This window comes from Melanotaenia boesemani, chromosome 13 (genome assembly GCF_017639745.1).
Source record: "Melanotaenia boesemani isolate fMelBoe1 chromosome 13, fMelBoe1.pri, whole genome shotgun sequence".
Taxonomy (NCBI): Eukaryota; Metazoa; Chordata; class Actinopteri; order Atheriniformes; family Melanotaeniidae; genus Melanotaenia; species Melanotaenia boesemani.
The window spans coordinates 30,549,995-30,574,395 of NC_055694.1; the positions used below are offsets into that span (position 1 = coordinate 30,549,995).

General features: G+C 39.0%; 1 protein-coding gene and 2 non-coding genes across 5 annotated transcripts in view; all 3 read right to left on the bottom strand.

Moving 5' to 3' along the window:
* Positions 1 to 24,401, bottom strand: part of itpr3 (inositol 1,4,5-trisphosphate receptor, type 3) — a 101,121-nt gene that overhangs the window by 30,362 nt on the left and 46,358 nt on the right. For 2 of the 3 annotated variants that reach the window (XM_042004371.1, XM_042004369.1), the window contains exons 8-28: positions 23,857 to 24,003; positions 23,459 to 23,554; positions 23,248 to 23,292; positions 22,058 to 22,200; positions 18,864 to 18,963; positions 16,266 to 16,426; positions 16,053 to 16,194; positions 14,978 to 15,142; positions 14,710 to 14,882; positions 14,325 to 14,444; positions 11,261 to 11,342; positions 10,963 to 11,078; positions 10,636 to 10,887; positions 7,983 to 8,127; positions 6,847 to 6,991; positions 6,525 to 6,739; positions 6,132 to 6,252; positions 4,673 to 4,699; positions 4,535 to 4,589; positions 4,292 to 4,457; positions 717 to 848 (exon numbers count right to left, since the gene is read on the bottom strand). In XM_042004371.1, coding sequence (XP_041860305.1) covers positions 717 to 848; positions 4,292 to 4,457; positions 4,535 to 4,589; positions 4,673 to 4,699; positions 6,132 to 6,252; positions 6,525 to 6,739; positions 6,847 to 6,991; positions 7,983 to 8,127; positions 10,636 to 10,887; positions 10,963 to 11,078; positions 11,261 to 11,342; positions 14,325 to 14,444; positions 14,710 to 14,882; positions 14,978 to 15,142; positions 16,053 to 16,194; positions 16,266 to 16,426; positions 18,864 to 18,963; positions 22,058 to 22,200; positions 23,248 to 23,292; positions 23,459 to 23,554; positions 23,857 to 24,003 — 2,748 coding nt within the window. The remainder of the gene's footprint in view (positions 1 to 716; positions 849 to 4,291; positions 4,458 to 4,534; positions 4,590 to 4,672; positions 4,700 to 6,131; positions 6,253 to 6,524; positions 6,740 to 6,846; positions 6,992 to 7,982; positions 8,128 to 10,635; positions 10,888 to 10,962; positions 11,079 to 11,260; positions 11,343 to 14,324; positions 14,445 to 14,709; positions 14,883 to 14,977; positions 15,143 to 16,052; positions 16,195 to 16,265; positions 16,427 to 18,863; positions 18,964 to 22,057; positions 22,201 to 23,247; positions 23,293 to 23,458; positions 23,555 to 23,856; positions 24,004 to 24,401) is intronic. The other variant, XM_042004370.1, reaches the window with a different exon arrangement.
* trnak-uuu lies at positions 7,679 to 7,751 on the bottom strand. The gene has a single exon. It is a non-coding gene; the product is annotated as a tRNA-Lys (tRNA).
* On the bottom strand, positions 10,013 to 10,085 carry trnak-uuu. Its single transcript has one exon. It is a non-coding gene; the product is annotated as a tRNA-Lys (tRNA).

A 24,401-nucleotide genomic window follows, 5' to 3' on the forward strand; every position in this document is an offset into this window, starting at 1 on the left:
TATATACTTAATGCAAACTGGATTATTTATGGTTTAATTATTGCAACCTGGGATATGTTAACGTTTAGCAACAACATTTAATTCATATGCTTTTTTTGTTTCTTTTATTTTCACTTAAAATCAAATACTAAAAATCAAGCTTGACAATTTCAGTATTACATTTTATTCAGTTTTTAATTATTTGGGTCAGCATCAATCCTAATCATGTGTATCAAATATGAATTAATTTTTTAAATCTTGCCAAGTTTTTGTCATGTGCAAAACCATTTTATGGTCAATAATATACAACATATTGTTATCAATATACATGCAAACTCACATAGTACAGCCCTCATTATGTAAAAGTTTAGCAACAACATTAATTTATCATTTTTAATACATTCTGCTCATTGTTAATGTCTGCGCACAAAATTGTGCTTATTGAAACTTATTTAAGTCACTCTTTTTGACTCAACTCAAGTTAAAAAGTATAACTCATGCACTATTTAGCATTAATCATCAACTATATGCATGAAAAAATCATCAAATATAATAGAAATTAAAAGCAAAAAACAAGAAAATGGGCATGAGTGTGATTGAGAGTTAATGATCTAATCTAAAATTCTACATCTTCTTGTGATTCTGAAACTCCGAGATCTTAAACTTCTCTTCAGCTTTGCAAACCTCCAGCCAGTTTTAAAGATGGAGCTGATCCTAACCATCTCACTGCTTCTTACCTCTACTTTCTCCTTTTTGTCTTTCTTCTCCACCCACAGTTCAGACTTCTCCACCAGTGTCCTCAGGCGATCCAGGTCTGCCTTGATCAGCTTGTAGTTCTCCACATCCTGAGCGGAGATCAGCAGCTGGACCTGCAGACAGAAGGAGTTGTCACAATTCAACGGCTCAGGTCTGATAAGCAGATTTATTTGCAGTCAGAGAGAAAGACTGTCTCAGGGGAGTCACTGAGATCAACAAAACCTCTATTATCTATTATTAATGAGTCATTGTGTAGAACCTGATTGGCTGTTAGAGCCACCTAATTTGACTCAGGCGTGTTGGTGCAGGGATACATGGAAAACCTGCTGGATTGGGGCCCTCGTAGGACCGAATTGAGTAGCCCTGCTCTATTATAACCAGAGTTTATTCATAACAATTATCTTCTTTTTAAAGGATTTAAAACATATATTTATGGTACTCCCCAAGACTTATTGTTGGGCCCATTCTAGTCAACTTTCCAGATACTGAACAAAACAGGATGGACGGAATGTGTTTTTCTTAAATGTCAAATTTATTCTATTTGGGGGTGATAAGAGGGTTTTTCCTGCTATGAAAACTGGATGTAATAATAATAATAATAATAATAGTAACAATAATAATAATAATAATAATAATAATAATAATAATAATGTATTAGATTTATGTAGAGCTATTTTGAAGCACCAAAGTGCTTTACATTGTATCCATTATTCATTCACTCCTCATTCATTCTTGGTGATGATAAGCTACATGTGTAAGAACAGTTGCCCTGGGGCAGACTGACGGAAACGTGGCAGCCAATCCACGCCCACAGCCTCTCCGACCACCACCGAACATTCATCCACATTCATACACCAGCAATGCCCACACTGGAGGCAAGGAGGGTGAATGTTTTTGTATCATGACAATACAGTTTGTTTTACATTAATAATGCAGTGTACCCTTACTGTCCACTTTATCAGGTCCATCTGATAGTTGGTCAGGGGGGAAACATCTGGCGGATGGAAATTTATTGTCAGATATCGTTCCTCTGTGTTTAGGAGGAGGAATGGTTCTCAGGGGGAATGGATCTCGATGGGGAAACTGGCCTCAATACAGCACCGGCTTTTTGTCACAGTAAAAGCCAGCTTATAAAGCCTTCCCACCGGCTTTACCGTGACACGTAAACATACACTTCTGTACCAACGAGTTATGCTGACCACGGTAACCATAGTAACAACCATGTCTAACAAGACCAAATGAAAAAAGTTAGCTTCAGGCTCATGTAGGCAGTACCGTTGACTTATTTATTGAGGAGAAAGCTGGCAACTTTAGCATCAATTTGAAAATCGTTCTGCTTTTTGAGCTCCTTTTACCAGAGAAGGCTAGCTAGATGTTTTTCCTTTTTGTTTTTGTCCTTTTTGTATCGTCTGGTCATGCTACCTATTAAGTCCTCTTTTTCGCGTTTTTGGTGATGGTGGAAACGGCTACCGTGCTGCTGCAGCTGCATTTTTGTGAATGACAATTTAACAGACTTTGCTTGCCAGGGTAGTAAATCGTTCTTGTTTATCTTCTCTTCCCGGGTCTCAATCACTCTGCACTGGTTTGCAGGGAAAATGCGTAGTTGGTGCTATTTGTCTCTTGCTGGTGGCTGTAGTTTCAAGATGGCAGGCCGTCATGGCGCTACCCTACCGGGTAACCTGTCATATGTATGAGCAAATCTAAAATTATTCACTTACGAGAATAAACAAGAGAAAAAATGACAAAATATAATAAGTCGCATCAGTCACAAAATCCGTCATGGAGAGAGAGAGAAAAAAGCAAACTAACAAACAAAAAAAAAAAAAAAAACAAAAAAAAAAACAAACAAACAAAAACAAGTCACACTGGACTATAAGTTGCATGTATTTAGAATTTTATTTCACAAAATCCAAAACCAAGAATATTTAATCTGGAAAGGCAAGTTATTTAACTGCACAATACCACACGGAACAACTGGCTGAATATGTGTCCGGTATATTAACACAACACCAGGGTTTCCACCAGGATCTTTTTAAACTGTGAGGGAGAACTAGTCTCCTTATTACACTCAATGAACCGCTGACTGAGGTGCTGAGAAAGTACAAAAATGTATACATCACATTTGGCATTTAAAGACACGAGAGCACTACGTGCACAACTCCACCCTCCCACCGTTGAAGTTTCATGTTAAATATGAAATAACTGGGTCAAGCATAAAGAATGTACCTGGGAGGCTGAATAGGCTAAATTAACATTACAAGCCAAGTTACTGGTAAGCACATTCACCAAGCTCACGATCTCATTCCACATCACTGAATCCACGAGATTCCTCATTGGTGTTGTTTCTTAACAACTCTGCCAACTGCTGCTTGACTGCCATTTTTTCCAATCGAATACTTGTCTTTGGGCCCCTAATGAATACCTTTTACACTACAATAATTCACACAGTAATACAGTAATAATCATACACATCTACAAATTATTTTTATTTTTTTATTTTTTTTAATGTTGTTAAATGGACAAAGACTTCGGATTAAACAAAAATATAAATTTATGCCCATTATTTCTTGAATCAATCTTTAAAGGGTTAAGTCCATGTTCCTCCTCTCATATATTACTCTGAATATTAAGAAGTTCAAATTAATATCAGACCATTTATTCAGAACTTTTTTTGCTGTCCTTGTAATGTTAAAAACCAGAGTCAGAGTAGCACTGTTATGATGTAAGCCAATTACAAATAAAGCAAATGGATGGGTGTGTTATATTTGTAGTATATAAAATAATTAAGCACCACTAATACTTAAGGGCCAGTGGTGCTGTGGTGGTCGGGGCCACAAATCATATCCTGCTTAGGGTTCCATAAAGACTTGGCTGGCTCTTTTTACACTCACTGTCCACATTATCACGTCCACCTTTTCAACTGCTTGTTAACACAAATATCAGATCAGCCAATCACATGGCACCAACTCAATGCATGTAGTCATGTCGACATGGTGAAGACGACTTGCTGAAGTTCAATCTCAGCATCAGAATAAGGAAGAAAGAGGATTTAAGTACCTTTGAACGTGGCATGGTTGTTGGTCTGAGTATTTCAGAAACTACTGATCTACTGGGATTTTCACACAAACCATCTCTAGGGTTTACAGAGAATGTTCTGAAGAAGAGAAAATATCCAGTGTGCAGCAGTTGTCTGGACCATAATGTCTGAGAATGGGCAGACTGGTTGGAGATGATAGAAAGGCAACAGGAAGACCACTGGTTCCAACCAGGATCTGCAGAACAGCATCTCTAAACATACAACACGTCCAACCTTGAAGCAGATGGGCTACAGCAGGTTCAGGTTTCCTATTTGTTTCCCAATTCAGTAAATTTGTCTTCAGTATGTTTAGAATAAATAAATAAAACCTTTAGAAATCTTTTTCTTTCTCTCAAACTCGCTTTCATTTTTCCTTTTTCTTTTCTTTGGGTTGCAGGTTCCCAACTTTCTTTGAAAACACACATTTAATTTCAGCTTACCATGAGTGGTCATATATGGAAATTATGTGTGTGTGCTCACCTGTTTAAAGGTGTGGAGCACTTCCTGTCTCTGGCTGAAGTGTCTGAAGAGCAGCTGCAGCGCTCCGGACACCAGAGGAGGGTATTCGTGCATGGTGAGGTGGATCAGCACCCGCAGGAACATTCGACCACCCTCATCATCCACTTCTAGGATGCTGTTTCCCTTCCTGCATGCAGACACACAGCACCTGACACACCTCTGAACTTTTATCTGTGGGCAGGTAAATGTGACGTCTGTACGTACCCTACTCCAAACATGGCCTCGGCCTGCTCTCCGATGAGCTGGAGGTTGATGTTGGCTGAAGAGGAGCAAAAAGGTTACAGATCACAAACAGAACATCCCATTTCTTCTGTAAAGTCTCTGAGTTTATGTTGGTTCTACCTGCCATCTCCATGTTGACTGGGACGTCTGACAGCAGGGAAAAGTAACAACGCACAAGTTTGTCAAAAATGCAGGAAAAGTTCTGCCCCTATTTAATCACATTTACATCAAATCTGTAGTTTTATTTGACCAACAGCTTTCTGCTGCATGTAGAAGGCAGAAAAAAACTGCTGAGTCACACTGTTACACATTAATGATGTTAAAGTGAAAAATGAAAGAAATCTTTTTGGCTTCTTTTAAATTTTCAACAGAGAAATTCGATCCCATTTCAGCAAATATTAGCTGGCGAATATGTGACATCGACGAGGATTTTGACAATAAGGAAACAGATGTGATGGAGCAAACGACTGCATAGAGTGGTGTCACAAATTTGAAAAAGAAAAACTTTATTATTATTTTTTTTATCTAGTAATTACTTGTATTTATTTGCTTTAATTTACTATTATTTATTTACTTATATTTATACACTGCCTGGCCAAATAAAAGTCACCACCAAAAAAAAGGTCAGACACTCTATTTTATTGGATCGCCTTCAGCTTTGATTACAGCAGCTTTCGCTGTGGTATTGTTTAGATAAGCTTCTGCAATGTAACAAGATCTATTTCTATTCAGTGTTGCATCAATTTTTCACCATGATTTTGTAATGATGATGAAGAGTCCGACCACTGCACAAAGCCTTCTCCAGCACATCCCAAAGATTTTCAGTGTAGTTTCGGTCTGAACTCTGTGGTGACGAGTCCATGTGTGAAAATGATGTCCCCTGCTCCCTGAATCACTCTTTCACAATCTGAGCCCCATCAATCCTGCATTGTCATCTTGGAATATGTCTGTGCTTTCAGGGAAGATGGAATAACCTGCTCATTCAGTATATTCAGGTTGTCAGTTGACCTCATTCTTTGGGCACATCATGTTGCTGAACCTGGACCTGAACATAGACCTGAGCAACTGCAGCAACCCCAGATCACAGACTGCCCCCACAGGCTTGTACAGGAGGCATCTCTTCATCCTCTTCTCTTCTTACCCTGATGCTTCCATGACTCGGTAGCAGGGTAAATCTGGACTCCTCAGACCAGAGTCCAATCTTCATGTTACTTAGCAAACTGAAGCCTTTTTCTCCGGCCAGTCTCACTGATTAGTGGTTTTTATATGGCTTGAATTCCCTTTCAGTCCATGTGGAATGTTCTTACTTTCACTATTAAACATAACCCTGAGTTCTACTGTTGTTTCTTTTTTTTTTTTTTTTTGGACATCTGATTTCACCAAACGTGTAAGCGATCAACATACATTCAGGATTTGTTTTCCCCAAAATTCTTCCTGGAAGATGAAGTTTCCACACTATCCTTGAAAAACTATAAAAGACTGTTTTCATCACATCAGAAAGAAAAAGGTTAAAGTGGGAAAAGAATATTCCTTCTAACACCGTTCCTGTTCACAGTGTTTTCACCAGCTGTGTGTTCACCTGCTTGCTCCATGCTAGTGGTGGCATCAGCGTCAGCCATGGGATAAATCTCCACAAACTCCTTCTTAAAGATGGACAGCAGGAAGGAGAGGCGGTAGTCCATACGAACATTCAGGATGAACTGATGGAAAGGAGGATGAAGGTCAGTAACAAACAAACACAAACAAACAAAAACAAACAAAACAAAAAAAACATCACTGTTCCCACCATAAAAGACTTCGTAGGTGGACAACAAGACAACAGTTAAAGAGTTTTAGTCAAATTTTGAACCAGTTGGATTTAAGTTCTGTTTATTTATCTGTTTATTTATCTAACTACAGTAAACATGAACTAATCACGCTGCCTTATATCTGTTTTTGAATAATCTGCAGTATACTCAATGCAAAGTCTTACCTGTAATATTTCCAGAATCTTCAGTTTGGTATCCATCACCGTGAGGTCCATCTTGTCAATGCTGTCTTTAGTAACCCTCTGTCCATCAAGCACAAGCCCTGCCCCCAATCCCGCCCCTCTGGCACCTGCCCCTCCAAATAAGGACGGTTTCCTGCTGAGGACCATGGTAGACATCATCTGACCCATGCCATGTATCGAGCGTTTCACGTTCTTCCCTTTAAACATAAGAGGAAATCATCAATGTGTAAATATTAATCTGTAAGACTTCATCAGGTTTAAACTCAACATGGTAGAAAAACAAGGTAAACAGAACAGGAAGGACCTGATACGTCATCTTGGAATACGAGTCCTGCATGTCCAGGATTGGGTCTACAGTCAATGATACCCAGCAAAGTTCTGGTAAGTCTGAGCAGCTCAAAGAAACTGTAGAAACCAAAGTAGATCAGGTGTCTGGCCAGACTCACCACCTGCAGGACGGATAGAGACATTTGTCCAGGTGAGGTAGTGTATATATTTCAATCTAAAACATTTCCAAGGCAAGGAGATAACTTGTTATATCTCTCATATCGCTATATATATATATATATATATATATATATATATATATATATATATATATATATGTATATATATATAACATATTTTAATAATTTTATATATAAATTATTTATAAAATATTTTTATATAAACATAAAATATAAACAATTACACTATCTATCTATCTATCTATCTATCTATCTATCTATCTATCTATCTATCTATCTATCTATCTATCTATCTAATAATTAGTTTTGGATATAAAAAATATAAATATATTTTTATGTACATTGTATGAATATAAAATCTATTGTAAAATATGACATAAAATAAACACCATAAACTAATAACAAAAATAAAATATGTAAACGTGTAAATGAGGCAAAATTTTATTGAAATTTACACATGAAGCCATAAAGACCCAATGTGTCCATGAAGACTACAAGAATATACTTCTGGGGTCAAATTTTAAGAAATATTCAATAACAAATATATAGCCTTACATGGGCTGTTGATTCAAGAATAAATACCCTAATACAAGTGAAGTTATTAGAAATCATTTGACATCACAGAGATAACACAAATCCATACCATGTAGAATTACATCACGATTGAAATGCCTGAACAGGGACTTGAACCCTGGACCCTCAGATTAAAAGTCTGATGCTCTACCATCTGAGCTACCCAGGCCCTGAAGTACAAAGGACATGAGCCTAATACTTCCATGTACTTCATACGATGACCATCTAAATATCATCATTTTTACTTTTACTTCTTTGCACTCAATCAAATAAAAAAATGTGGCTTTTTCATGTTTCATAGGTTTTTATGCTGTTACTAAACTGGTCCTGCCCACTGCAAGTGGCTCCTGAACTAAAATGACTTTGACACCCCTGCTGTAAGAGGAGGAAGGAATCTGACCTCGTATGTGAGTTTATTTTTCTCCTCATTGTGGAACGGCACTTCATCATTTAGGACATTGTTGAGATATTCCTCCATGAATGCCATTGTGTTGGCAAAACGGTTCTTCTTGTTGTCTCTGCTGTCATCCATGTTGGAATCATAACTGAAGATGAGACAGTAGGAGAATAAAAAGCTCATGTGTGAACTCTAACAATCAAATCAAACTTTATCAAAGTGCTTTACATGATAAAAAAAAAGCTATTTATGCATATTAAAAATAAAACAAGCCTTTAAACACATCAAAATAGAAAAGATAGCAATTAAAAGAAAAAATAAACACTCATTAAAGTCTCTTGCACACACACATGCATACACACAAACAAAGCAGTTTGACCCCCCCCTTCCACATTCTGCACAAACATGACTCCCTTATTTCAGTCTCTAAACTGAATGTAGGTATAAAATACAAAAAGTGATAAACATCTGGCTTGATGCTGTGTGAGGAAACAATATCATGAGGATCCGTCCACACCGGTAGCCAGTCCACCCGCCATAGCAACCACCCAGACCAGGAAAGGCTGGCGTCTACACCATAGCCGTAAGGCTGCAGTGCAGGACTCCAACCACCCAGACAAGGGCGATCACCGTGGCAACAACCCCCAGACCGAGCAGGCAAAACCCCCAGCATGAAGGATCCCCATGAGGAAAAACAAAGTTAAAATAAAGATTAAATAACCTTAAGAAACAATAAGAACAACTAATATCAGCAATAATGAAAAAAAAATAAACATAAGGAATTTCATAAAATAATCTACTTTAAAAATAGTAATAAGGTTGAGAAAAATGAAAATAAAATATTGTTATAAAATTGTATAACATAAATAAAGTAAAATAAAATTCAGTTAAAAGCTAAGCTAAATGCTAAAAGGTAGGTCTTCAGTCTTGTTTTAAAATCATGAACAGTCTCTGCAGCCCTGAGGTTCTCTGGCAGGATGTTCCACAGACGAGGACGGTAAAAATGGAAGGAGGCCGTATGTTTTGGTCCTCACTCATCTAAAAGGCCGGTACTAGAGGACCTCATGCCGCCGAATTCTGAAGTAATTGTTAGTTTGAAATAGACTTTCTGTGAAGACCAGAGCACAGGAAATTACAGTAATCTATTCTACTAGAAATAAAAGCATCAGCACCTCCGAGCTGACAAGAGAGAGAAATGGGTGAACTCTGGCCATGTTTTTAAATAAGATGATAAAATTCTGTTTTTGTGACATTTCTACTGTGTAGAATAAAACCATAGCCAAAAAGAACACCCAGATTTCTCACACACTCAGAAATGTTGTAATTTTATAAAATAGTCTCTCTTTTGCTCTCAGGACCGATTAATTAAAACCTCAGTTGTGTCCTGATTAAGCTGTAAGAAGTTCTCTGCCATCTGTGACTTTATATCTAAAATACAGTTTAAAATAGGACGTTAACTGGCTTTAGGTCATCAGGAGACATGGCGATGTAAAGCTGTGTATCATCGGCATAGCTGTAAAAATCAATGTTGTGTCTCCTGATGATATCCCCAAGAGGCAACATTTACAGATTAAAAAGAATTGGGCCTAAAATTGATCCTTGGGGAACCCCACACTGGATTCTATGGGTCCTTGAAGAGCATGTATCCATACTTACGAAAAATAATCGATCTGTGAGATAGGAGTAAAGCTGTTTAAGAACAGTACCTGAGAGGCCCACCAGACTTCTTAGGCTGTATAATAAAATCTGGTGATCTACTGTAGAACCAGTAGAACCAGGAGAAAAAGTTTGAGTTTAAGTTAAATCTAAGGTCATTAACAATGATCAGATCTGTTTAACTCAACCTATCATTAAGATAAAGGATTTGCTCTAATAGCACAGATTTTTCTGAAGTTGTTGTGCCCATCTTCATTCTTCCACTGGTTTTTGTTCCCTTCCTGAAGGATTTTCTTTTCTAGTATGTGCATAACTGAGGCAGGAGACAGACAAAGCCATCCATCTTCTGTTGAGCAGTCCAGATAAAGACAATGCTCCGCCTGAACAGGGACTTGAACCCTGGACCCTCAGATTAAAAGTCTGATGCTCTACCAGCTGAACTATCCAGGCCCTGCCTAAGCTACAAACAATCAGATCTGAATGCTTGACGGCATGAGCAAGACCTGCTTCTGTACAATTACTCTCTGTTAATTTGATAGACAAAACTGTTTTATTTTATTTAAATTTAATTAATTTGAACAATCTTAATTTTCCAGGTTACTCTATCTTTGAGCCATCACAAAAGCAGAAAAAAATCTCAATTCCAATAAAAACCTTATAATCTTGTATCTTTACTAGGAATCAGTGAAAATTTGTTAGAAAAATTCAGTATTTTCGATTTTGGTCAAAATGTCACATTGCTGAACTCCAGAAATGGCAGGTGCAATAGAGGCCTTCAGCAGACATATGGCAAGCATGACTCTGCGTCCTGAAGAATTTCTTCGTTTTATTTTTGTTGTTCCACATGTTCTGTATGTGCAGTCAGATAATTCTCATGCTGATAATAGTGGAGGTTTAACTTCCTGTAATATGTGTACATTTCCACATTCATTTTAGAGCAGCTCTCCACCAGTCAAGGCGTTCCTACTGAAACATGCCTGTAGTAATAAAATGTACCAACTCTTTGATGGTGATGGAGCTGGGAATCTCTGTCCAGAGGCGGGCAAATTTGACGGGGGTCACCAGCTCCTGAGGGTCTCGGTCGACATGGGCGTGGAGCATGAGGCGGCAGAAGGACGCCCGCAGGTCAAAGGGAAGCGTCTCGTCCATCATGCAGAGGAAGATGAGCTCTATGTCCAGCTGTTTAGAGATTTCGTCTATGGCCAGGTACTGACGGTCCAGACACATGCGAGCGAAGAGTTTCAGCTGGTACCTGAGGACGTCCACAAGGAAAGTGAAGCTGGGTGGTCATGTGACTTCTGTGGATGTGTGCTGTGTGTGAGCGTACCTGTAGTAGGTGAGGACGTTCTCATCGTGAGCGTTTCCTTGTCTTGCCTCCTGAGCCAGCTGTCTGATGCTCTTCTCCTGCCTCTCATTGGTCTTGTCTGTCCACATCAGCCACACCTTAAACAAGAGACAACTCCTCAAAAATGGAGATGGGAAATATAATTTCCTGATCCTGTGGAGCTGTTTTCACAGAAAACCTGGACAAACATCATGAGAAGACGTAAAATGTCCAGTTTTATGCCTGATAAATGCGGTCTGACTCTCAGTCTGAGTTTCAGATGATAAGCAGACAGACCTACCTCATCTTCATCTCCATAGTCCTCCATCCCCATGTACTCTCCCTGAACGGAACCAGGGTGCGCCTCTTTAGGCATGCGGCGCCTGGAAGCACCACGAACGACAATTTAAACATTAGAGACAGCAAAGCATGAATAGAAATGTGTGATTCGCTCAGTGTGCTGCCCCATGCTGGTCACCAACATCTCACAGGCTCATATTTGTATAGGTCTGAGTCCAGATCCAGAGTGTCAAAAATATGGACAGGGGGCCAAAGCCAGCCCACCAGGGGGTTCAAACAGGCCCGCAGGGGGAATTTGGTGAATATGAAAATAATATATAATATATATAAACTGTAATATTTTAATTAAAGTAACTGTAATTCCTAATTTTTAAATTCAGGTTAAAAACATTTCTTTTCTCATGCGCCTATGCATGAAATCTGCACGGTAACTTTTTTAACTTATCTTGCTTTTAATCATTTTAATCTAATTTATTATTTTATTGTGATTATGTGTTGATGCCTTTTACTATTCTAAATATCTGTAATGTCTTTGTTTTATGTAAAGCACTTTGAATTGTCCTGTACATGAAATGTGCTATACAAATAAACTGCCTTGCCTTGCCTAATTTGTCATTTTTTATTTTTAAATGTAGGCAATGTAAAACATTTCCACAGCAGGGGATAAGTTGTTCTATCTTTTCTATCTTTCTGAATTATTTTGTACTATTAACCTGGGATAATAAAGATTACTGGGATGTTTTTGTCCTGATTTTCCCCCTTCCTGACTGAGGGCGGCAAATGCCTGATTATCTTAAGTCTGATAAGATTATCCTATAAGATTATCCTGTGGTCTGAGGTGCATCAAGACTGAATTTATCCCGACAATCGGCTCCAAAACGGGGCCTGTCCAACAATCGCAAATATTAAACATGTTCAATATTTACGACCAAAAATCTTCACGTGTAGCTGACTGGAGAGCAAGGAAGGCTATAACGTCCGTGTTCAAGCTGTCTCCGTGTGTGTCCTCTATTATGCTGAGTGGTGTGTTTTTCGGTTGTTGCCACGGTTCTTCTTCGTCCTTCCAGTTGTTACTGTGTTTCTTCTTCTTTGTTTTTGTTAGATCATGCTGGATCGCGCCAGATTTCTGGCTCAGAGGACTAGATTCTAGATCGGTTGCGGGACAGCATCGTTATGTGTGTGTTGTTCTGTGCTGAGATTATGGTGAGCACACCACACACAGTATGATAGAAACTTATAAATGCCTGATTTTTTATTTCATGTGTGGGGTCTCTTCAGATTTAGAAAATCCGGATGTGTGTACCAGCCTTTAGGCGAGTCAGTTCAGGTGGTCAGGATTAGTACATACATGTGAAAATATACACAAATGTAGATTTAAAATAATTCTCTTCCAAATACCTGGGATTGAATGTTTGGTGGTTTTATATATCTATTGCCATCTGGAAGTTGTATTGCTCAGGTTAAATTCAAAATAAAAGAAACTAATTAATATAAATAAAATGTAAAATACAAACATACATTACAAAAATACAAAACATTGTTATTTAAAGTCAGTAAAATTTATTTTAAAAATAATAAAAATCATGTATTTGTAATAAAAATAATTTTATAAAAAAAACCCAGATAAATAACAACTGAAATGACTAAATCTAAAAAATTCAAATATCCCATAGTAATCCCCGCCCCATCGCAGACGAAGCTTCTCCAGGAGTATAAATTCATTGGACCAAAACTTTTCTTGTTTTTGCAGCCTCAAGAACAAGAACCAAGTTCTCTCTTTCCTTGGAGTGTGTAAAAAGCTTTACTCCATTCACTCTTGAGCGAGTCGCAGTAGAACTGGAGGAAGTTGATACTCCAGTGTTCGCTTTTCAAAATTACATTATTTGCAGAGTAGTGTCACATTGAGTACAATTTCACTCTTATTATGGTCTGTAAATGTGCGCAAATAGAGACTTTATGTTCATACAATATAATTTACATTTGTAACAACTAGAACAAAAAGAACTAATTCTGAAGGCATGGCGGTTTTTATTTTGCTGTGACGGTGCGTCACGATCATTTTTGTAGTGGAAACCCTGGTCTGTAACGTGTTGTGGACTTAAGGGCTATCCCCACGACGCCGAATTGCAATAAACCCGCAAAAGTATTTGAGCAATCCACCCTTTCATCCCCATGAAACCAGGGATTAGCCTCCATGAAACCAATCATGTCTGAAACCGATCATGTCTGAAACCAGTTACCAAGGTGGATAGGTTAGAGGCCTCTACCGTCTGTGGTATTGAGAGACAGCATAACCGCCCCACTAGAGGATATGACATCAGTGTGATGAACGCGTGCCAAACACAACAACAATAATGGCGTCCGTGACCAACTGTGTTGTGGTTCTGCTCCAGACAGTCCTGGTTTGTGTACAGTTTTAGCACCAAAATGCACAACTTTTACAACACAGGGCTGTGCTGCTGTACCATCAACAGCGGGAGCAAGCTGATATGTCATTATCTGTGCATGCACTACATCTTGTTCTAGCTCTGGAGTGTTACTCTTAAATCATCATAGCACCCCCCACAGCTTTGTAGTATGTACTACACAGTGGTTTCGTGGGAATGTTGAAGCCTCTCTCCTAGTTTTCGCCACCAGTTTTGACACCGTTTTCACACCTGAACCAGCTTCAGTGCCATGTGGACATAGCCTTAATTACAGAGAACCTGGAGCTGCTAGTTAAAGTACTTAAGATGGCACTTTAAGTTTAGGTCTGTTCATTTTGGCCAGGGATATTTTCTATTTCTTTTTCTAATATTCTGAATTGTAATGCAATTAAATGCATTTTTTTCCAGACATTACTAGAGCTTGAGTTTACAATATTAATGACACTGTCTATTATTGATTCAGTCGTCCACTAAAATCCATTTAAAATAAAAAATGTTGCTTTTTTGGGGCAAATATTGTTATGCAATTAAAATGCAATTAATCGAGACTAATTGTGTAAAAAGTCTGTCATTAATTAGATTAAAATTAGATTATATTAGAGATGTTAAAAATGAAAATTTCCTTCACTCCTGACTCACTCAGTCTTGATGAGGATGTCCTGGTTTTTAGGGTCCAGCACACATTTACAGATCAGCTCTTGGGTGACGGGGATGGCCACGTTGTTGGACACACACAGGTCCGACAGGTAGTCCAGAAACCTGCAAACACAGACGCAGACATAACAGATAACAGACGCTGGAAATTCACACACTGATACAGATGATCTATTTATCTATCTATCTATCTGTTTGCTTTTGTAATTTATTGTTGTATATGTGATTCTTTTATTCCTTTGCTATGTATAGCCTGAAATAAAGGGCCTTTTAAAACTCAAACTCTATCTATCTATCTATCTATATGAACAAATATATCTGACAAAGAAGGATTAAAAACTTCAGGATTTGCTTGTTCCTCCAGGTTTACCTGGGCTCGCGGTTTTTGCGGACCAGGCTGACGAACGTCTCCACCTCAGTCTTGGTGATGTGTTTCTCCAGCAGTTTGCGGTTGTTGTGCAGCAGAGCGGTAATGGTGTCCTCGGCCAGGATGTCGTAACCGATCTGACTCTGCATCACGCCAAACTGTTTCGCTATGTGCTCCTGGAAACGGTTTAACAAAACATTGTCACGACAACAGAAACCAGAGAACACGGCTGTAATGTAGTGCTGAAGGCAGCTACCGCGGTCATCCTCACCTGGTTCTTGCGGTAGTCCTCCTGCGAGTGGCGCAGAACTCGATAGCAGAGGCGGAACATGTACTGGTATGGAGAGTTCTTCTGGTCGGCCAGTTCCTCCAGACGCAGCAGAGGACCCTCACCTCCATCCCGGTCCTTAAAAGGCGCCTTAAGGATGCCGAAGATCTGGACAAACACAAGTAAAAGCCTCAGTTACATGCTGTCCAATTAGAGCCAGTCTCACGGTGTAACAGGAAGTTCAGAATCTTCAGCATTCGCCGCTATTTTTAATGACGTCTCCGGGTTTGTCTTGATGTGAGCATCCTCACCTGGACTGGTTTCTAGTTAAACCTTTTTACTTTTCTCTCCATTTTCTGTCTTTTCTGTCTCTTTTGAATCAGTTTGTGCCATGTGTTGGTCGATATATCTGTTTGTAGTTCGTTTTTATCTTTTCAAGGTAATTTTCCATCTTGTGTTTTTATTTTTTGACTTTTTGTCTTTTTGGTCACAGAATGTTTCCACTGAGTCTCTGCAGACGACCCCCCAGGAAAAGTAGACCAAGAGGATAAGTTAATCTGAGCCTTTATTAGAGGAGACTGTGAACTGTAGAAGCTACTAACGAGGAAGACACAGAACACATTAGACCAGTGAAAACGTGGACTCTAGTCTGATGAGTCCAGATGGGGGGAGCATGGTTGGCATTTTCATCTCAAACTATGAAATTTGGTCTCTGCTTTGAGTCTTTACGAGACTACTTTGTCATATGAAACCAATAAATTTACTCTCAGATATTATGCGGAGCACCCCAAGGCTTCGTGTTGGGCCCCTTAATGTTTAGCATCTACATGCTCCCACCAGCTCGGTTCATGGAAACAAACTCAATATCTGATCCTTAATATGCTGATGACACTCGGCTCTATTTTACTGTCTCACTAGGGGAACTCTGGTCCCAGACCAAGCTTCAGTTTGTGCCTCTGTTACATCAGTACATGGTTGTTCCAGAATTCCTGTGCATGAAAAAATGGTTTTTAAATGTTGCTGCTAATGTACAAGATTGGATGGTTCTGGTGTGACACCATATGAGCCATGATCGGACCTGTTTCAAGATGTTCTGCTCCCTCATCAGTTTCTGCCTCTCTCTGTTGGCTTTGGTCATGGCCACATCCAGCACTGGCTGACCGCTGTTCGTCACGTCTGCCACAAAGAACACCACATCCTCCAGCAGCTTAATGGCAAACCTGAAGAAAACAAACAGCAGTGGGTGTGGGCTACTGCTTCTTGGCATGTCCTGAGCATCACGGAGTTGTACCTGCGGTCATTCTGGCTGATGAAGCCCTTGCTGAACTGGTCCACCACGGTACCCAGCATGGCGCTGGCATCGTTTGCAAAGTCCAGATCTCTGATCTCCATCACTGGAACTGAGACGATGGCGAACGCCTCCTTGTCTTCTTTAGTGGGACACGTCCCCAACTGTAGGACGAGCACAACCAACACATCAAACAGGAAGTGTGTCAGTCTTTTTTACTTTAAATTTAACTGAATCTTTTGACTTGGGTCACATTTCATGGCAAAAATTTACAACAGACTGAAAGAATGTCAATCCTTAATACACCACATTTATTAGAGCTGTAAATTACAGGTTTGATCACCATAAGATAGCAGGTATATCGATTCAGTGTTCTCCCATAATACGATTGGATTTGGATTCAGAGATCGATAACACAATCATTTCCATTCAGCAATCATGTGTAAAATGTGTTAGAACAAAGAACATGTTCAATTATTTACTTTTGCTAATTTTTAACAACCAAGCAACTTTAACATCATTATGAGATTCCCCTACACAGGGGCCAGCATGAGATACTAAAGTACAGAAGCTGGTTGCAGACACTAGGAAGCAGCAGTGCTAACATGTAACATAACATAGCAACATGATGGGGAGAAACTCAACTAAAAGACTCTACCAAGCATCGGCATCCAAACCAAACAGTTCAAACCCCAATCAGTTATATGAGAATGTAAGAAAAACCAGAGAACAGCTCTGTCCACTTTAGAGCTTCTGCTAATTTCTCCACTTCAAGCAAACCACACAAAGAAGGAGTCATACGACACAGAGACTCTGCTGATTACAAAAATGTCTGTCTCATCACGGTGGGACAGAAACTCTGGAGCTAGCAGCCAGAATCAGACATCATGTCTAACTTGTGGTAAAATGTTTGATTCCAGCTCTACATAAATCTGCTAATGTGTTCTCCTATGACTCTGCCTTAGTTTGAAATGAATCATGGTTTTAAGTGAAGGATTCACTCTTCCTATCATAGACTATGTTGGTCTTCACTTCTTTCTGGATCCTCATAGTGTTTCTAAGGTGAATGTGGGGGCTATCCCTGGGTCCTCCTCTGACTCTGACTGTTGATAGAGGTGTCCATCATCAACATCGGATGATGGCTTCCTGAGATATTTACCTGCGTAACACCTCTATTAAACCACCTGGAAAACTGCTCAGGTTCACTTTTGACCTTCTACTGTAGCGCAGTCCCTCATCAGACATGACTTCACTCATTCCTACATGAACTGGACTGCTGTCCTCTGGCTTCTGGTTTTCACTGAAAGTAAAGTTGTTTTCCGGAGGAGATAACCATTTACATTTTCTACTGTGTTCCAGGTGAATTTTCTCTGACACAGTAACATGTCTGAATCTAGACACTTCTGTAATAATCTCATATGTCTCAGCCTTCTGTAGAGACCAACATCACACATACAGCCCTTGTTGTTGTGAAGATATTAATTTATTTATATGGGCCACATAAGGAAAAAGTTAACGAAACTTTGAGTAATTACAGAGCTCTTCCAACTTATTTGATATATTGTACATACTTCAACTTTACTCCATTTCTGATGATGAGCATGTTCATAATAATAAACGGCAGATGGAAGAATCCACCGTCGAAGGGTCCCTGACACTTTCCCAGAGTTCTGAATGAAAGTGGAAGTGAACTGTTTTTGGTTCTGCAATGGTGTGGTGGAAAACAAACGAAAGTCATGAACTGACTAACAGAAAAACACTTCCAGTGAACGTGAGATGAAAGAAGAGACGTGATGAATTATCATGATGGAGGGTATCCAGATCTGACCCAGAAATTTCTATTTCTCTTTTTGTTATATATATATATAGAAAATGGATATATATATTTATATATATAATTAATAATAGTTAATATACAGTTAATTTTTCTTCTTTCTTCTATCTTAAAGATGTATGTGTGTATATACAATAATTAAAATTTTTTTTCTTTCAGTCTTTCATTTATTGTCCATTTTTAACTCATGTATTTACTTGCCCCCATTTTTGTCTTTCTAAATTCAGACTTTACCACAAGTAATCAAACAAATCAGCTGTGATTTCTTCTCAGATTGACTGTTGGATCCTGAATCCAAACCAGTGTATGTTGTGGGAGAATTTGTGATATCAGCAAACACTGAACCATTATGCTTTGAACTGATATATTGAATTCTGACCAAATTTGTGATTTACATCCCTTGTTTTTTAATCTTTTTCAGTTTGAATCTTTATTTAATTTTCTGTTTCTCTTTTATCAGGTTTCTGTTATTGCTTTTATAAATTTCATTTGTTAAAATTATGACAAGTTTACTGTTGTCCTGTCAAAGGTGGTGATGAAGCACCTTTATGTATTTATATGTTCAATATTTTACTTTAAAAAAAGAAGCCAAAAAACAGAAACAGCTGGTTGGAGCAGCTGATCAATGAGCTGATAAACAGATGATCAGTTCTAATAACTAGAGAACATTTCAGACAGTTTGCAAGCCACATGTTTAAACAAGAAAACTTACTTCAATATCTAAGAAGATAAAATATGGAAGCTGTGACCCTCTGCAGACAACTCACCATGAGTCTGATGGGTCGCTCCTCCTCGATGTCTATGGGAACGTTGGTGCTCTGGATCCACGTGTTGGTGCAGAGATGCCTCAGTCGTACATACGAATTCCTGAAAGACAAACAGCTGTCAGACAGAAATAGAGAAAAATGATGTTCACCATCTTCCCTGATCAACCATTCAGATTGAGTGATGTCAGTGACAGACATGAGGCAGATTTAACAGAACGAATCATCTGAAAACAGACGATGATGAAGTCCAGCGATGACATCACACACCGACTGATCGAGGTTCTCCTTCCATCACTGACCCGATCCTCTCTGCTCTGTTTATCTGTTTGTTTGTTTTGCCAGTGAAACTGTCAAGACTGCAGGTTTGCATCTGGTTCCCAGAGGTACTAAAAGAAGACTGGGAGGCAGAATCTTTAGTTATTAGATCCCTCACTGTGGAACCAGCTCCCAGTTCGGCTTCAGGAAGCAGACCCCCTTTCTACCTTTCAGATCTGTCTTCAAACTTCCCTTCCAGATAAATCTTATAGTGAGATCTGGCTTGGCGACCCTTATTCATTCCTTTAGTCCTGCTGCTATATGCCGAGGCTGATGAGGGACATCCCATGATGCACTGGGCTCCTTTCTGCTCTCTTGACTCTCCACGTAGAAATATCTCACATAGATGTTGTCATTATTAATTTGTGTTCCTCTTCTTCTTTTTTGGGCAGAGACCTGTATCCTATGAAGCTGGATTTTCTCTTATCCAGGTAACGTCAGGGTTAACTCAGGGTTTTTTGTACTACGAAGCTGGTTAATCACCATGGTAACTTACACTGAAAAGCTAACCTGCTCTGGAGCAGGTTATGTTCTAAATAAGAGATCAAGTATAAAAGCGTCACCTCCTGACCAATCAGCTCTCTTTTAGAAGATCCCGTCGACGGTGCGCAGATTGTGACAGGAGTGCTTAGGAGACAAAGAGTTTGTAGGGATAGATGCTTCCTTCTCATGAAGGCAGAAAGCCTCGTCACTGAGCGCTTTGAAGAATGTTTTTGTTCTTGACTTGTTCCCAGGTCCATTTAGTTCCAGCAGGGTTGCTTGTGACATGACGAGGTTAATGATAATGGTTACATATGGCAGAACTGCAGGACCATGGATTTATTAAACACACAACTACTCGTGCCGTCATGGTGAGGAATTAATATTCCAACACAAACGTGCTCACACAGGTGCTGAGCCTCTAAAGAGCTGGATGGAAACTAGAAGCACTCAAAGTGCAAACCTCCACCAATCCAGTTAAATATTTTTTTATTTATTTAACTAATGATTGTCAGCATTATGTTTGAGTTATGCTGCTAGCAAACAGACGAGCATACGTACGTACGCCTTGGTGGAGGTTATACATAAAGAGGAAAGTAAAGAAGCTCTGCCTGAAACATCTGCACCGTAATAAAGTGAAATTGAGTGATTAGAGTGATGTTTGTTTATAATGTCTATAATTAATTAATATTGTATAATTTCACGAATTTACGCATTAACAGTCGACAAATGTCATGCCACCGTTTCTTCCTGGCTGTTGCTGTGGTGTCTTATATGCGAGCGCACACTGATGTAGATGGAAAACCCTGGTCAAACTACTGAGCTGATAACTGTGGTGTTAGAAAACAGAAGGGTTAGATGTTCCTCTGTCATATAAGTTGCACTGCAGTTATAAAACGCTGTAATGCAGTTCGTCACATGGGGGCACTGTGAGACAGGAAGTCCAGAGTGCACGAGCAGGCGGAGCAGGAAGTTGACGCTTGTGTAAGCCTGCAAATAAAGTTTGTTCCATACAGTTACTTGTCTCTGCCGAAGTCAATCCACTTAACGTTTTCCTCCCTGGTTCTGGTTCTGATTGAGGTTTTTCTTCCTGGTTCTGATGGAGATTTTCCTTCCTGGTTCTGGTTCTGATGGAGGCTTTCCTTCCTGGTTCTGGTTCTGATGGAGGCTTTCTTTTCCACTGTCTTTTCATGCAGCTCAGGTCAAAAGATTGAATCAAGGAGAAGGTTTGGCATCCTTAGCTAGGTCTTTATTTTTATGAATTGGTTTATATGAACGCAGTTATAAACTAGACTAATGTGGATTATATATTTGATTTTTAAATGGATTATAATTGGACTTTAACTGAAGAATTGTATTCAGACAACTTTGCTGTGAGCTGGTACTGTACAAATAAAGTTGAAATAAAATCAATTATTTGTCATTTAGTTTTAGTCATAATTGAGTAATCTGAATCATGTGAGTTTTAGTCAACTAAATAAAATATTAGTCCTTTAATAGTCGACTAAACTTACAGTAGACTGACACCTGTAGCTCACAATACGTTAGCTTTAGCATGCTAACCTTTGATTTTAAGATGGCCAGCATGCAAATGTTTCTAGAAATTCATTAACTTGTTTCCACCATTTTAAGTTGAGCCACAGTTTACAAAATGTTTTGTTTTCCTATACATCAAATGTTATGTAAGAAATTAAGCTCTCTGCACCATCTTCCCAGGTTGTTCCTTTAACTTTACTTTCATTATTTAACAGGGAAAGAGCATAAAATAAAATAAAATAAAACAAAATAAAACAAAACAAAACAAAACAAAACAAAACAAAACAAAACAAAACAAACTTCTAAATATGCCAGATTTAGCCAACACGCTAATTTTTATCTGTTGTCCCTGGCCAAATGGTATAAAAACTCCCCGGAATAAAGAAAAGGACACAAAGAAAATTGTGAGGAAAACCACTATCCTTCCACTTTGCCACACATCTAAACCAGGTCTGACTGGCTCTCGTCTCTGCTGAATATCTTTTTCATTTTTTGCTGAAAGTGTTGATGCCTTTGGTCATTGTTTTTGTGCTCATGCATTAGTTTTTATTTATGTCTCACTTTTGTCAGATAAAACTATGATGAAAACTATGACAAGAACTACAGGTCTATGAAACAAACTTTTACCCCACCCCCTCTAAAAAGACCCAGTCTACTTTGAAAACATTATGCATGTGTGTTACATGGTGACATTACAGAGTACAAGAAGTAAAAACTGGACTGAAAACTAGCTGATTTAGGAGACTCACCAAAAGTGGGTGTAACTTTTTCACATGCATGAATAAAAGAGGAACCCTGAAAGTCCTACTGTAAACTATGTAAACATCCGAGCTTCCTGCCGTCCTCTGCTGCTGTTTTCCTACCGTGGCACAAAGGAGTCGGTTTTCTGCAGAGTGGTCGGGTCGAGCTCAAACAGCGAGGCAATGTCGTTCCCATGAGGCACCACCACCAGCTTGTACTTGATCCTCTCACCATGGGAGCGCTTGTTACTACGACTACCATCCATCTACAGGAAGGTCAGAGGTTAGGATGGGGATGTGAAGGGGCTAAAAAACTACACCTCACCAGAAGTAGTACCTACTGTACCAAATATTGTACCCAAAATTCATTAATTTATTCATTCATCATCTGTACCGCTTAGTCCATATGGGTCATGGGTAAGCTGGAGCCGATCCCAGCATTTTAACAGGTGAGATGAGAGGCAGGTAAACCCTGGACAGATCACCAGTCCCTCGCAGGGCCATAAAGTCTATACTTTAAAATAACATCACTCAAACAGAAGGAAGAGTACAAATGTATTTGATAAAAAGACTACTCATGTACTGAGTAATGTTTTAATTGTAACATGTAGTTTTTAGAAATGATGTAAACAGACAGACAAGTCAAAATTCCATCATCATTCATAATTAGCAATAGCTGGTAGCTAACGCTAACTCACTCCTTCAAAGAAAATGTGTAGTGGTACAATTAGCTTATGGTAGCTAACGTTCATTCATCCCTCCATAGAAAACTAGTGGTCTGATTAGCTTATGCAGCATTTAACAAAATATTTACAAACACTAAAATGGTTGATATCGGTAGCTGTCCAACTTTAAACATGGTGTACTACTACAGAAGATATCAATCTCAAGTACCACCTTTACGCATGACTGATATTCAAATATGGTGGAGGAGACTGACTATTTTCTATAAGACTTCAGACAAAAGCTCATTAGTTCCAAATGAAAATATTATTCTTTGTTGAGTAGTAGCAAAATAATAACCTTCAACCTATTTTATCAATATATTGTGGCCCAAAAATACAAAATCATCTAATCTGAATTTTTTAAAAGTTTTGTTTATTACAATTAGTCATTTTTTAGTAAAATAGGGAGTGTATGGAAAGAAACCCAACCTCTGTCCATCTCCTTTTACGTTCAGATAAATATTTTTGTATTATTAAATGAAAACTATCATATCTCAGATCTTCGAGTGAAGTGAAATAGGCTGTCAGACCTCTAAAATATCTCATTTCCTGCGACATTGAAGCAACAGCAATCAGGAAGCGACTCACCGAGGAGGACAGCTCTGCATTGTCTCCTTTATAGCCCGGATTCTCCTGAAACAACAATACAGTAAATGAGTCTCAAACGGTGTTTGTTTCTGTCATCAGAAGGAAAACTCGCCTCTGCTGACAGAAATCAGAAAACTGCTGATTCAAACCAAAATGCAAAACAACCACAGACAGTTTTTCTTCAGTCACCCTGCAGGGTTGCCATGGTTACCTCAGCAGCCAGGTAGTTCCCGGTGGCCAGGTGTTTAAATCTGTAGAGGCTGTTCCAGTGTCCCGCCCCCCCACGGCATGGGTCATGATGGACAACCTGATGGACCAATCAGCACTCAGAGTTCTGAGGTAACTCACTCCTTCAGTTCAATGCAATTCCCTGATCCCTGATTTAGTGTTCGTACACCACAAGTTTCTGCATTTCCTACATATACCTTCTTTTAAAGGAAAATGACATTTTGCAAATAACAATGTGATTAATTGCAGGAAATGTTGTAATTAATTAATTATTTAAAAATTGGAATAATTGCCCAGCACTACAAAAAACACATTTCATTTCCAAATGTTAAACATTTCAATCACAATTATCTTAATATGAATGTGTGTGTGTGTGTGTACCTCGACCTCCCACAATGCATTGGAGCTGGTTGCAGATGTGGCCGACTGCCTCAAAGTTGTTCGCAGGAAAACATGTAGTTTGCTTTTATATTCGTCGCAGGTCAGAAACTTTTCCTGCTCGGCGTGGAACAAACGCACAACGTCACCCTGACACACACACACACACAAACACACACACACACACCAGACAGAATTACATCACTGTTACAAAGCTTCCTCTGCATTCAACACAAAAACAGTCAGAAATCAGAACTACATCTCCCAGAATGCATTTCATATCCAGCAGCCAATTACAGAGCTTTAAACTATGTTCTGATGAGCTTAAGGGTTAGGGTTGTGCAAAAAATTTAATCCGGATAAAAGCTATCCAGATTTGGGAATCCCATTTTTCAGGATGATGGATCACGTAATCCAGCTTACTTTTACCCCGGTTCTTCAAAGCAACATTGGACTGGATCACCCTGATCCAGAATCCCGTTTTTCAAGATCACCAAATCCGGATTTCCAGCATTTTCATCTCCCCCCATCTCAACACCCTCCACACA